The sequence below is a fragment of the Brienomyrus brachyistius genome, chromosome 22 (genome assembly GCF_023856365.1).
Source record: "Brienomyrus brachyistius isolate T26 chromosome 22, BBRACH_0.4, whole genome shotgun sequence".
NCBI classification, from domain to species: Eukaryota; Metazoa; Chordata; class Actinopteri; order Osteoglossiformes; family Mormyridae; genus Brienomyrus; species Brienomyrus brachyistius.
In genome coordinates, this window is record NC_064554.1 from 14,839,963 (window position 1) to 14,851,734 (window position 11,772).

Here is an 11,772-nt window from a genome sequence, read left to right on the forward strand (position 1 = left end):
ATCTAGTGGCGGTTAGGCCGTTTCGAAAGGGACACCATAACCAAAGCGACCGTAATCAAAGGAACGATGAAAGCCAAGGTAAAAATATCACCTTTAATTTTAGTGACTTCTAATACTTGTATTTCATTCTCTCTCTCCTACCCATACATACACATAAACACACACAAAATTCGAAAGGCTACATAGTTTGTTCAAATAATCCTATAAAACATTTTTTTTTATTAAAATATTATCTTAAAATAAATAAATTTAATTCTTGCAGTTAAGGTCCAACAGACGAATGTGGACGAATTAAAAACTGAAGAAGCTGTTTCTTCACAGTAGCACCACAGGTGGAGACAAAAGGGGTCCGTGGACTTAGGAGGACGGAGACATTTCGGGGACGGCAGTGTTTTCACAGCACAGGCTTCTTACTGGCACTTCCTGGATTGGGCCGTGGCGCCCGTATAACTTGAAGGCCTGGCTCTCGAAAGCGCAGATCATCTGCTTCACCACCTCGTTGAAGAACACCATCGACAGCTGACAGTGCAGCAAGGACTTGAACTCAAAGGACACCTGGGGGGGGAGGGGGGGGGGAGAGGACAGCGCTGTGGTTGCATGATCTTTCCAACCCACCAAGAGTCCCATATTGTAGAAATCCCCCCCCCCCCCCCCCAAAACCTCTTGTAGCTTTAAAACTATTGTTGCAGTTTCAATTAACAATTACAACTACAAATTTCAAATTGACAGTAGGGGGGGGCGACATTTCTCCAAATACACAGGCCAAAAAAGGACACCCCCTTCTGGACCATTCTTTGCTACAAGAGGTTTACATCCATCCATCCATTTCCCAAACCGCTTATCCTATTGGGTCGCGGGGGGTCCGGAGCCTATCCCGGAAGCTATGGGCACGAGGCAGGGAACAACCCAGGATGGGGGGCCAGTCCATCGCAGGCCACACTCACACACCATTCACACATGCACACCTACGGGGCAATTTAGCAACTCCAATTAGCCTCAGCATGTCTTTGGACTGTGGGGGGGGGAACCGGAGTACCCGGAGGAAACCCCACGATGACATGGGGAGAACATGCAAACTCCACATACATGCAACCCAGGCGGAGACTCGAACAGAGGTTTACATTTCAAGTAGAAATCCAGGCCAAGACTTTTGGTTGAAATAAAATCTTGGTCCGGATTTTTACTCTCCGGACCTGAAAGAAACACTTATCATGCACTACTACTGATAGACGACCAGGTGCTGAAGCGGCAGATCCTAAGCGGGTCAGGAGGAGAGTTAGCATTAGCACGACGTATCTGCAGCTCTTACGTAAAAATCCACCCTGCATGGACAAGGCTGCTTTGGGGTCCCGGGCCTGAAGCTCCACACCGTCTCAAGGTGGTGGAAGAGGGAGGTGTCCTTGCACACCGCCTGGAACAAAACAGACGCTCCACCCTATTACTAATCACAAATCAAAAACTATTCTGGATCGTTACTTAATACGTTAAAGGGACAATAAACAGAAATGATACAAATGTAAATATATGACAAGAGATCAAATATATCAGATCCTTCACAGAATTCATAACGAGAGTGTTCATAGCACCTTAAGGGGTGGGTGAGTCTCACCCTGATCAGGTGGTTGGGCACCAGCGTGACTTCGGAGGTGTACCGCTCCACCACGGGGGGGAAGCCAATTTCCAGCTGTGCCCGCATACGGCCGTCGCACACCGTCATGACCCTCGATTTTTTGCACCATGGAACGAATTGCTGGTATTGGTCCACACAGGCCACCACATCATACATCTGCTCGGGAGTGTATCTGGAGCAAAGGTCACGCAGGGCAGTGGCCGTTACAACCAGGGCATGCGTGCACATACGTGCATGTACACATGCACACGCAAATGGGGCACCTTGCTAAACATGAACCCGTGCTGTCCCAATTAAATGCTTCAATCGCAGAAATTTGCCAAAACTGTCTAAAATGTTATTAGTATCAAATACCTTATAAGACTAATTTGTTTATTTGATAACAGGGCAAATTACAATTTACACAAGCACACTTTGCAGTAGTAGCAATAATGATTCTCAGGGTTGCCAACTTCCACAAGTGGCTGGAGTGAGATTTTCAATTGGAGATGAGTATGCACACAAATGCACACGCATCTACATGTAACAGTTTTATTACCTTGTAAATAGACTTCAAGTTTTGCAAACAGCAATAATTTTATGTTTATAGTGGAATAATATAAATTTGCCGTAAGATTTATTGCGTGAGAGTCTGAAAGCGTGAGTGTAAAGTCAGATGCGTGAGCTGGCATCCCTGGATTCCTGCATTTATCTTCAATCGGGCCCAAACACACACATTCCACAACTGCGCTTTGATCCCGAGAGGTTTTGCCTCGCGGACTCACCTGAGCGCGCGGCTCTCTGCATACTCCACCTTGCGCGCGACAAGAGGGGCAGCGAGGCTGATAAAGCCACGAGCGGGCACGCTGGGGGGGGCGTCCGGGAAGGCGGGGTGGGGGCCGGTCTGTCGGACGGCCGGGATGCCACAGGACGCCAAGTGTCTGTGGGTAGGGCGGACGGCTTCAGGCGTTGGTAACAGTCACCGTTTACAATGCGGAGTGTGAGAAATGCTTTTTATATGCAGAGAAACGGTCGCCTATATAAAAGCACAAAGGAAGCCTCGCGGATTGTTACGCCCTTTTGTTTTGCATGGCAACGGTGAAAAGTGAAAGTTTCTGCCTGGAACTCCCAGCATCCAAGCTCTGCAGGTTAATATAATACATCAAATATAATGATCCACGTTAATTGTTAAAAAAAGAGTAAAAAAGAATAAAAGAAAATTCGGTTTTACGAAAACAAACTTAAACAAAACTCCCCCCCCCGAACATGGCTGAGCTGGCCATCCGGCATACCGGGACACTTTCCAGTGAGCCGACGTCTATATGGGCCGGCAAAATCACGTTATTACCCCCCATAAAAAGCCTTTCTACGCCCCTGCAGGTTATCACAATTATCTGGGCTCCAGATTTTATCATCATTGTCAACCGCGTTTGCCTGAATTCTCTGTTGTATGAATCTGTTGCTCTAATGCAGCAGAGTAAGAACCCGACCTACGTAACCCGACGACCCACAGCCTCAGTACATCAGGCAGCCAGTCTATTAAAATACATTTTTGCTTGCACTGTTTTACTGCAGCCAATATGTACATCATAAATTGGACACTGGAGTCTAAATATGCACTGAATTCAAGATAAAATATATATATATTAAGAATCTTGTCTAGGTAAATGAAACATGGAGAAAAACCGACAGCTGGGGGACTGATTAAAACATGCTAAAAACTATAGAAATAACTGCGGTAACAGTCAGTTTAAATTAGCTACGTAATTCCAAATAACCCGACTACCGACTGAATGAATGCTGGTCTTTGTTCCGGTTAGCAGAGACAGGAAACAAAAAAAAATAAATACTACAAAACAAAACCTAATGCTTAAAAGCACAATGCGAGTTGTACCATCAAAAAATATGCAATAATCCTATATATATATATAAACAGTCAGAGCACAAAATAATCTTTAATATTTTTAAAGAAGAAGCGTCTCGTTCTTACCTTATACTACTTTTATTTGGATTCCCCTTTAAAACTTTATAAGATTGCCTCTCTGCTGCCGTAAGAAGCGATGGCAATAAAAGAGACGCCGGCCGGATCGCCATTTGTCTGTTTACAGGGTAATGAAACAATCCGACCATGCGCCCGCTTTCTATCCAAGGCGCAGCGCTTCGCTCTGATAAGGGCAGCGGCTCGCGGCGCTTTGTGACGCACTGTTGGGGGTTGGGAGCGCGTGCGGGTGGTCGCGGCAGTACCTGTTTGCTATGGGAACGCTGTCACTTGGAGGTACCGGCGTCACTCATTTGTAATTGCACAAATCTAATTGCATAAATGGTTGCAAAAACCTACCAAAGTACACAAGCTATGTCCCATGATGTAGTCAATTATTTAACTGAAAACTGTTTAATAAGTAGAGCACTTTTCATGAGTGCGCACTGTCGTCAAATTTTAATTTAAACTCGAACTGTAAATGTCAATGGTCAATGGATCGCTATTACAAGCATTATGCTCTGGGGTCGCTTTTCATTTATTTCAAGCAGACATATAGGTCTGTTTTTATTATTTTGATTTAGTCACAACACATGTTTTTGTTTGGTGGAAAGCTGGAGCTGAGATGGGTTTTAAATCTCAGAGATTCCCTCAAGAGTTGGGATCCCCGAGGACCGGATTGAGAAACAGTGATCTAGCTAATGACCAAATCTCACTTTGTGATACAGGCCACAGGAGTTGATGGCTTTCCAGAGTTCAGTGCCTTGAAGGTGGTCATTGCCCTACAGTTAGCAGGTAGGTGACACGTCATAGAGCAATTTATTTCCCAATCGGCACCTCGGAAGAGAGCCAGGGATTTCATTATGGCGGATAATGGAACAGAGTCACTAGTCCCCGCTGACGTGTGGCTGAGTTATCAGTCATGGTTAGGGTAAGTAACCACAGAGAGAGCGAGACCAAGGCACTGGACTGTCAAACCTGAACTGCCAAACGTGGAATGTTCTGGAAATGTCAGGGCAATAGGTATTTTAACTACGCTAAAACATTTCATTTTCTATAACAACTGAGTGTTTGTTCTTCCAGATACATGCAATGTTTTGTTTTGAGAGAAATTATTTGCTTTGTACCAGGAAAGGGGATGAAAGGGTAAAATCTGCATCAAACTGCGTCAGAACACTGCGTTGGAAGATCTCGGGGAAAAAAAACAATGATTACGTTTACTCAGTTCGATCTAGCAAATGCGAGCTAGAGAAGAAAATAATTGTGTCAGGTTTAACTGATGTGTAACAATTAATGCTACCATCCATGCAGAGTTTAAACTTATAAATTATTGTTACAACTGCAACTCGAGGCCGTGGTAAGTTTGGGTGGGTGGGAGAACAAGGCCATCCTGATCCATTAAGTCAGAGTAAATGGGACACAAGAGGGAACTGGCCTTTGTTTATTTGTTTGTTTGTTTGTTTGTTATTTTTGTCTCACTCTTTGTTTCATGGGCCAAACGTATCCGAATTACCATGGAGCACAATATCGCCTATTCAGCAGAGCCCACCTGGTCAGTCCCCCTTTATAACATTCCCAGAATTCTTTGTTACACTAAGAGTACAAAAGAAGATCACAGCCAAATGCGGGCTGAGTCTCCCCAGGCATTTACACATAGATACAGAGTCCTGACCGTCAGGTAATTATCCTGTCAAAACTAAACATGGCAATGAGACGATCAGATCTAATTTGTCTGTGGGAGGAAACCGGGAACCGGCTGTAGCAGGTACAATATGTATAAAGTTAGTCAAGGCCGAACCCAGCAATTTGTGCATGTTTAGACTAGTGTGAACTTGGAGGTCACTCTGTGATCTCCACGGCTGTGAAAAATGCTTTGAAAGTATAAAAGCACAGCTGGCCATTCTGAGGAGATGCCTAGTGTGGCTGGGACCGCCGATAAACAACGGACATGTGTGAACAGTCCACACAGGGCTGTCAAAGGCAAGTCGGTATGAAGGAAAGGCTTCTTCCTTACGAATGTCTCAGGCTTTGCAGAGCGGGGAAGGAAGACAGTGTGGGGACTGCAAACTCATTGGGGTTTTTACATTTTATTATAGTTTTTTTGTATGTTTTGCAGAGGTATAATTTTTTATTTGAACTGAATGAGTCACATAAGCAGTAAATTGTCGATCTATTTGAAAGAGACAAGAAATTTTACCGGTGATTTCAGCAGCTGGAGCCCTGTTACGAATCACACTCCCCCGTGTCCTGAACCGCTATCACTGTATTTTGATTGGCTGTATTACTAATCATTATTAATTAAGAGACTTTCTGTATTTAAAATCAGCTTGCACATATTTACTAAGGAGCAGTTTATAGACTGGTACTGCTCTCAGTATATTGCAGTGCACATCCCTACGGGGTTGGGCGAGCCTACCCACTAACTCCCTTCCCATAATCCTGTGCATGTGCCCATTGCCCATGTGAAAAGTGTCCCGTAGAGAGCAAGACCGTGAAAGGTGTGAATTCTCCATTGTCTTTTTAACAGCTGTGTTGTATCGAGCGATGTCTCAGACAACAGTATCCGACCACACCATCTTCTGCTGTATATTTTAATTTATCACATCATTTTATTTCTTCCATGTGCTACATGTTGTTCATGGTCTATCAAACCTTTACGGTGCCATAAATTGTTAGATTTGCAATTGTTTTATAATCAATAAAAGTTCTCTCAGAAGTTAATCGAACGTAGCCGGGAGTTTTGCAGTCACGACTTGCTGTTGTTTTGGGAGTACTCTCTCCATCCTTGAGGAGGTCAAAGGAATTAAAACAAGCCTGTAATGCTCGCGTAATTCCCAGGAAAGGTGTATTACTGCTATTAATAAAGGTGTATTAGCTACATTCCCTGTTGGAGGACATCTCCCACCCCTTACAGGACACACTATCAGTACTGAGCAGCTCCATCAGCGACAGACTGGTGCATCCAAAGTGTGCGACAGAGAGATACCGCAGGTCTTTTCTTCCATCTGCCATCAGACTTCACAACAAACACTAAGGCACATACCATCTTGTATTGTATTGTATTGTATTGTATTGTATATATTGTATTGTATTTTATTTATATTTCTTATTTCTATTGTTTGATACTTGATTTTTTTCTGCATTCTGCTTATTTCTGCTGCACTGTCCACTTTGCTGCTGTAAAACGCAAATTTCCCACCCGTGGGACTAATAATAGGCAATCTTATCTTATCTTATCTTATCTTATCTTATCTTATCTTATCTTATCTTATCTTATCTTATTACGTTTGCAACATTATTGTTAGCACTTCGGAAGCAGCGATCTTTCACTGGATTCCAGTGGAAGGCTACATGTGTCTGTCTGGATCACTTAGCCATTCAGCTCGGAGATGGCAGAAAGGCCTCACACCAGGAATTTCACTGCGATACCCTCACTGGGTCACGCCTCATGTCTTACTGACCGCTGCTCACCGTGTCCTCAGCCTCCCGCGTGACGTCGTGGAAGACGACACTGTGGTTTTTTGACGGTACTACGGGTTCATATACCTCACAATGCAGGACTTGCAGTACATCACAACACTTAACATACAAATGAACAATCAACACTTTATTTTCAGAGCTTCCGAAGTCACTTCAGCTAATTTCCGGAAGAATCTACAGAAACAACGAACACCCTTCAACTGAGCTTTTAAATAACACTGTATGTTATTTCTTTTTTTTACTCACACGTTACTTCATTTGTCACGCAGCACAGGGACGCTGCAGCAACTGCCCAGTAACTGACAAGTTAAGCTGATTGCTGTCTGCTGTGCGGACGCTCAGCAGTCTCCCGCCTTGTCGATGGAGAATATGAACTTGTTCATGGCCTTGACGTACTGCGAGCCGTCCCGCGCAGCCAGCTTCAGCGTGGTCAGGGGCAGCAGGGCGCTGTTGGTATAGTAACGTAGGGCGGGGCTCTGGGCCTTGATGGCTTCCAGGAAAACCTGTGTGGACACACCTGTCACATGGTCTGTCCTCGTTTAAATAAGGTTCATGAATATATTCAGATTAACCAGAAATGAACAGCTGATGTGTTGTACAGGTCCAGACCAAGATATTGTTTCAATCAACAAGTTGAGTATAAAGAGTCACAGTCACAGAGGATTCAACTGGCTGGTCTAAATTTGTTCTCCCTAGACCTGAAATCTCCACCTCTGTATGTAACCCTGGGCTGTATAAGTAGCTATGGATGGATGGATGGATGGGTATAATAGTTTTTATGTAAATAGTAATACTGTGTGTGTGTGTGTGTGTGTGTGTGTGTATGTGTGTGTGAGAGTGTCGCATATAGGATTGCAAAATTCTAGGAATTTTTCCATTAATTCCAATATATTCCTGTTATTTCCCATGGAAAGTTTCCAACTTGGAATATTTTCAAAATTCCCCACCTTACTTTCCCATGGAATGGAAAACTTCCGGAAATTTCCCTTCCCTTTGCAACGCGCACCTGCACGATGTCCCCGGCCTCCTGCGCTGCATCCTGGAAGATGGTGTCACAGTGCTGGAGGTACGTCTCGTACAGGGCGTGGGTGCGAGCGTCCACCTGCGAGAGTGAGGGGTCCCCTGGCTCGGTCCGCTGCAGGTTGGCCAGGAAGTCCGTGTTGACCGGGCCGCACTCAATCAGGCTGACACTGCGGACGGCACCGAGCACAGCGGCTGTCTGCACTGAAGCGTCGCCTTAGAAACACTGCACTGTGGGCCATGACCTGAGGATGTTTCCCACTCCAGTCCTCAGGGACCCCCAGTCTGTCCACATTTTTGCTCCCTCCAAGCTCCCTGCCAGACAGTCCACATTTTTGCTCCCTCCAAGCTCCCTGCCAGACAGTCCACATTTTTGCTCCCTCCAAGCTCCCTGCCAGACAGTCCACATTTTTGCTCCCTCCAAGCTCCCTGCCAGACAGTCCACATTCTTGCAAAAACGTGGACTGTCTGTGAGTCCCCAAGGACTGGGAAACACTGCTTTATATAACCCTCCAGCAGAAACCCACGAAAACAGACGCGTGTCAATTAACAGGAAACAATGTAAAACATCCGTACTGAACTGCAAAATTCCGAGCCGAATCAACTTTGGTTTTGAAATTAAATATATAATCCAAATAATGAAATTTGCATTTCGGTTAGAGTGCATAAGAGGGGAGAATTTGGTACTTAAGTGTCTTTTTACGTGTGTCTTGCCTATAATGAAATATATTTATTTAAATATGGATGTGTCTGGGAAAAGGAAGTGTAGAATCGACATGTACTTCAAATCTAGCGATGTAGGAAGGAGGGCAGGGGAGGGCAGGGGAGGGCACCCCCCAATACTTAATTTGGCTTCATTGCCCCTCCCCCCCCCAAAAACAATCGACCTTTGCATTTAAATTAAGTTGTGTCCCTTCCCCCTGCCCCCTCACCGGCCCCCAGTATCACACTCTCTCATATACCCTCACCCTATGTATCAGTGGTAGTATGTAATAATGTAGAATTATATACTAATAGGTGCTGATTTCGTAAACTATAGAACCAGATGTGAGGGTTGTGGTGTCTCTGACGGGAGATGCAGCCCAGCTGTGAAGCAGGATGCAGGTCGACATCCGTGCCTTAACGGCCCCGTCTGCAGACTCACTGGATGTTGAAGTGCTGCAGGAGGATGGCCAAACTCTCACAGACGCCCTCCACGGCAAACTTGCTGGCACAGTAGATCTCGTTGAATGGGAGACCTGAAAGACGAAACCCCAGGGGTCCGTGTCACCTCCTTATGACCCACCTCCCGTCTGCAGCCGAGCCATCCGAACAGACGCCCCCTCACCCTGCAGCCCCCCGATGCTGCCGGTCACTAGAACACGGCCCGATCCTCGCGCCTTCATCCCGGGCAGGAAGGTCTGGATGGTCCGGATGGTGCCCAGGACATTCACCTCCAGGATCTGCCTCATCATCTCCATGGACTGGGTCTCCAGGGGGCCTACCAGCCCCACCCCAGCGTTACACACTGTCAGCAAGCACATTTTCTAGTTACGAACGTAGTGGCATAAAGCTTATATCAAAAATTTGGGACAAATACAGGGGTTCGTAAAAACGAACGAACGCACGCGTTACTTTGTGTGCTCGTGAAAACATCGCGCGGTTCATCAGATCGAGGTGTAGTACAGTGCGGTATGTACTTATTATTATTATTATTATGTACTGTATTATTACTGATTCGATTTACCTACACATTCGACTTAAAGACAGACTTAGGGAACGGATCGCGTTCGTAATCATGGCACTGCCTGTACAGCGCAAGGCTCTTTTTCTGATTTAGGGTTTTTGCAGCCTTATGTAAATATTATTTATCTTGCTTCCAGTAAAGGTTCCAGGTGGTGCAGCGATTATCACTATCGCATTTTTTTCTCCGTGTCGTCACGGGGGATTTCCGCTGGTTTCCCCCACAGTGCAGATTGCGCGTGCGAGCTCGCCCCGTTCGGGGTTACCCTGCCCTGCTTCCGGTATAGGTTAGGTCAAGCAAGTATAGAAAACGGGTGGATTTATTGAAGTACCACCAGAATAATCTAGTAGTCTCAGCTTTTTTGATCTATTATCTACAAATGATCCTTGGGAATATGGACACTGAAATGTCGATTGACAGTTATTTCTCAGTTGTTTGAAACACTCGTTTAGTTTACATAAATCATTAATTGACTATATTACGTTTCAGCCTTATGGATGATGACATAGACGGGTGGATTGAAATTAACTATATAAAATTGTTAACTGGTTATCTGGAGTGTAACATAACGTACCACAAATACTCTGATTACTGTAATTGGGTAGTTTTTTTTCCCAGAACTTGCATTATAATACAAAAAGGCCCCTGTATTAAAGGCAGTCAAAATCAGTTGCTTATTTTATGTACTTTCTGTTTGAAAATTGTTATTGTATTAATTGTCAGTTATCAGAATTTTTTTTTCTTTCTGAAAAACTGAAGGTAAGGTTAATGATCTACATTTCTACATTACAGTGTTAGAACTTATATTCAGTGGGGTCTTTAAGTACTCTTACCTATAGTGATTATAATGTATGTAGCCATAAACTTTCCCCATACTTAGGCACCATTAAATAAATCTGCAGTCTGTCCCATTGGCTTTGTGACGGACTGCCTTTACCCAGAATATCGACGCGTTTTTCTTTGATGCCTTCCCTGACGTTCAGGATGGACTGGTGGTCGGTGATGTCCATCTGGAGCACGTCCATTGTGTCCTTGTGGGAGTCCTTGACGCAGTCCATCAAGCGCTTCTTCTTGGCAAGATCTCGCATGGTGGCGTAAACTAAAGAGGCACAAATGCGTTCACGCCGCTGTCCGTGCCCAGTCACACACCATTACTGCCCTGCTTAGCTAAGTCAAACTGCTATAAAGGTACTAGACATTTCAAGAATGATCACATCTTTAATAATGCTTTCAAAATCATTTCTAGAACAACAACAATGATATAAACATCCTTATTATTATTATTATTATTATTATTATTATAACAATGGTTCAAGATTTCAAGTTCCCTTAAAAATGTAATTAATTGCAACTATATTGCAAAACCTTTGTTGTCATTTTCTAGGTTCTTTTAAAGAAAAACATTGCCGAACAAAATGAGAAAGAATTTTTGGGATGACACAGTTAATCATGTCCGCGAGGAAGACATATATCGCAAGGTGACATTCCATTTCAGCCATTGTGTCAGCTCTGGGAAGACTTACTGCGATTCACTCACCTTTGTAGATCTTGGAGGGGTCAGAAGCCAGCCGCACGGCCAGACTGAGCCCGATGCCAGAGGAACAGCCAGTAATCAACACCACGGTCTGGTCCATTGGCGAGCCCCAGTCACCTGCGTCTCAGGAGAAGATGTTGATCCACGGGTGAGAAGACGAGAATGGTCATGGTGAGAACGGCGTATCTGCTGTTTTTGTAGACGTTCTCCACTCCCTTGACTTCCACAAGGTCTTGCTTTGTAAATACCCCATCGTTTCCCACTTGACAGAACTGTGTGTTCTGAGGGGGGTTAAAAACCCAGCCCCCATAGCAAAGTATAAAAATGCAAGAAAACCAGTAACACTGGAAATGACAATGAAAGGAGTGAGAATACGTGATTTTATAAAAGTTACTGTTATTAAAGCTCACCCTTCCAGATAACTATTG

The 11,772-nt window shown here is 44.5% G+C and overlaps 2 protein-coding genes across 2 annotated transcripts; both read right to left on the bottom strand.

The window, feature by feature from the left end:
- Positions 1-79: 79 nt before the first annotated feature.
- Positions 80-3,760, bottom strand: si:ch73-141c7.1 (coenzyme Q-binding protein COQ10 homolog, mitochondrial). Its single transcript, XM_048991943.1, has 5 exons — positions 3,600-3,760; positions 2,395-2,550; positions 1,610-1,802; positions 1,310-1,411; positions 80-555 (listed from the first exon to the last, which is right to left on the bottom strand). Exons 1-5 carry the CDS (start codon positions 3,737-3,739, stop codon positions 358-360), a joined length of 789 nt encoding a protein of 262 aa, XP_048847900.1. The 5' UTR covers positions 3,740-3,760; the 3' UTR covers positions 80-357.
- A 3,413-nt stretch (positions 3,761-7,173) lies between these two features.
- On the bottom strand, positions 7,174-11,509 carry hsd17b1 (hydroxysteroid (17-beta) dehydrogenase 1). Its single transcript, XM_048991415.1, has 6 exons — positions 11,348-11,509; positions 10,748-10,909; positions 9,415-9,594; positions 9,232-9,325; positions 8,074-8,257; positions 7,174-7,570 (listed from the first exon to the last, which is right to left on the bottom strand). The coding sequence occupies exons 1-6, from the start codon at positions 11,442-11,444 to the stop codon at positions 7,406-7,408; spliced, it is 882 nt and encodes a 293-aa protein (XP_048847372.1). The 5' UTR covers positions 11,445-11,509; the 3' UTR covers positions 7,174-7,405.
- Between the last annotated feature and the right edge of the window lie 263 nt (positions 11,510-11,772).

Bases quoted from the DNA above. Each gene is read 5' to 3' on its own strand.
- hsd17b1 (XM_048991415.1), bottom strand. From the start codon at position 11,444: ATGGACCAGACCGTGGTGTTGATTACTGGCTGTTCCTCTGGCATCGGG. The intron at 9,595-10,747 runs GTAAAGGCAGTC...GCTTGCTGACAG, and splicing joins AAAACGCGTCGATATTCTGG to TGTGTAACGCTGGGGTGGGG. The intron at 9,326-9,414 runs GTGAGGGGGCGT...TTCGTCTTTCAG, and splicing joins CAGCATCGGGGGGCTGCAGG to GTCTCCCATTCAACGAGATC.
- si:ch73-141c7.1 (XM_048991943.1), bottom strand. From the start codon at position 3,739: ATGGTCGGATTGTTTCATTACCCTGTAAACAGACAAATGGCGATCCGG. The intron at 2,551-3,599 runs GTAAGAACGAGA...CCCTACCCACAG, and splicing joins CCAAATAAAAGTAGTATAAG to ACACTTGGCGTCCTGTGGCA. The intron at 1,803-2,394 runs GTGAGTCCGCGA...CCTTTGCTCCAG, and splicing joins GCAGAGAGCCGCGCGCTCAG to ATACACTCCCGAGCAGATGT.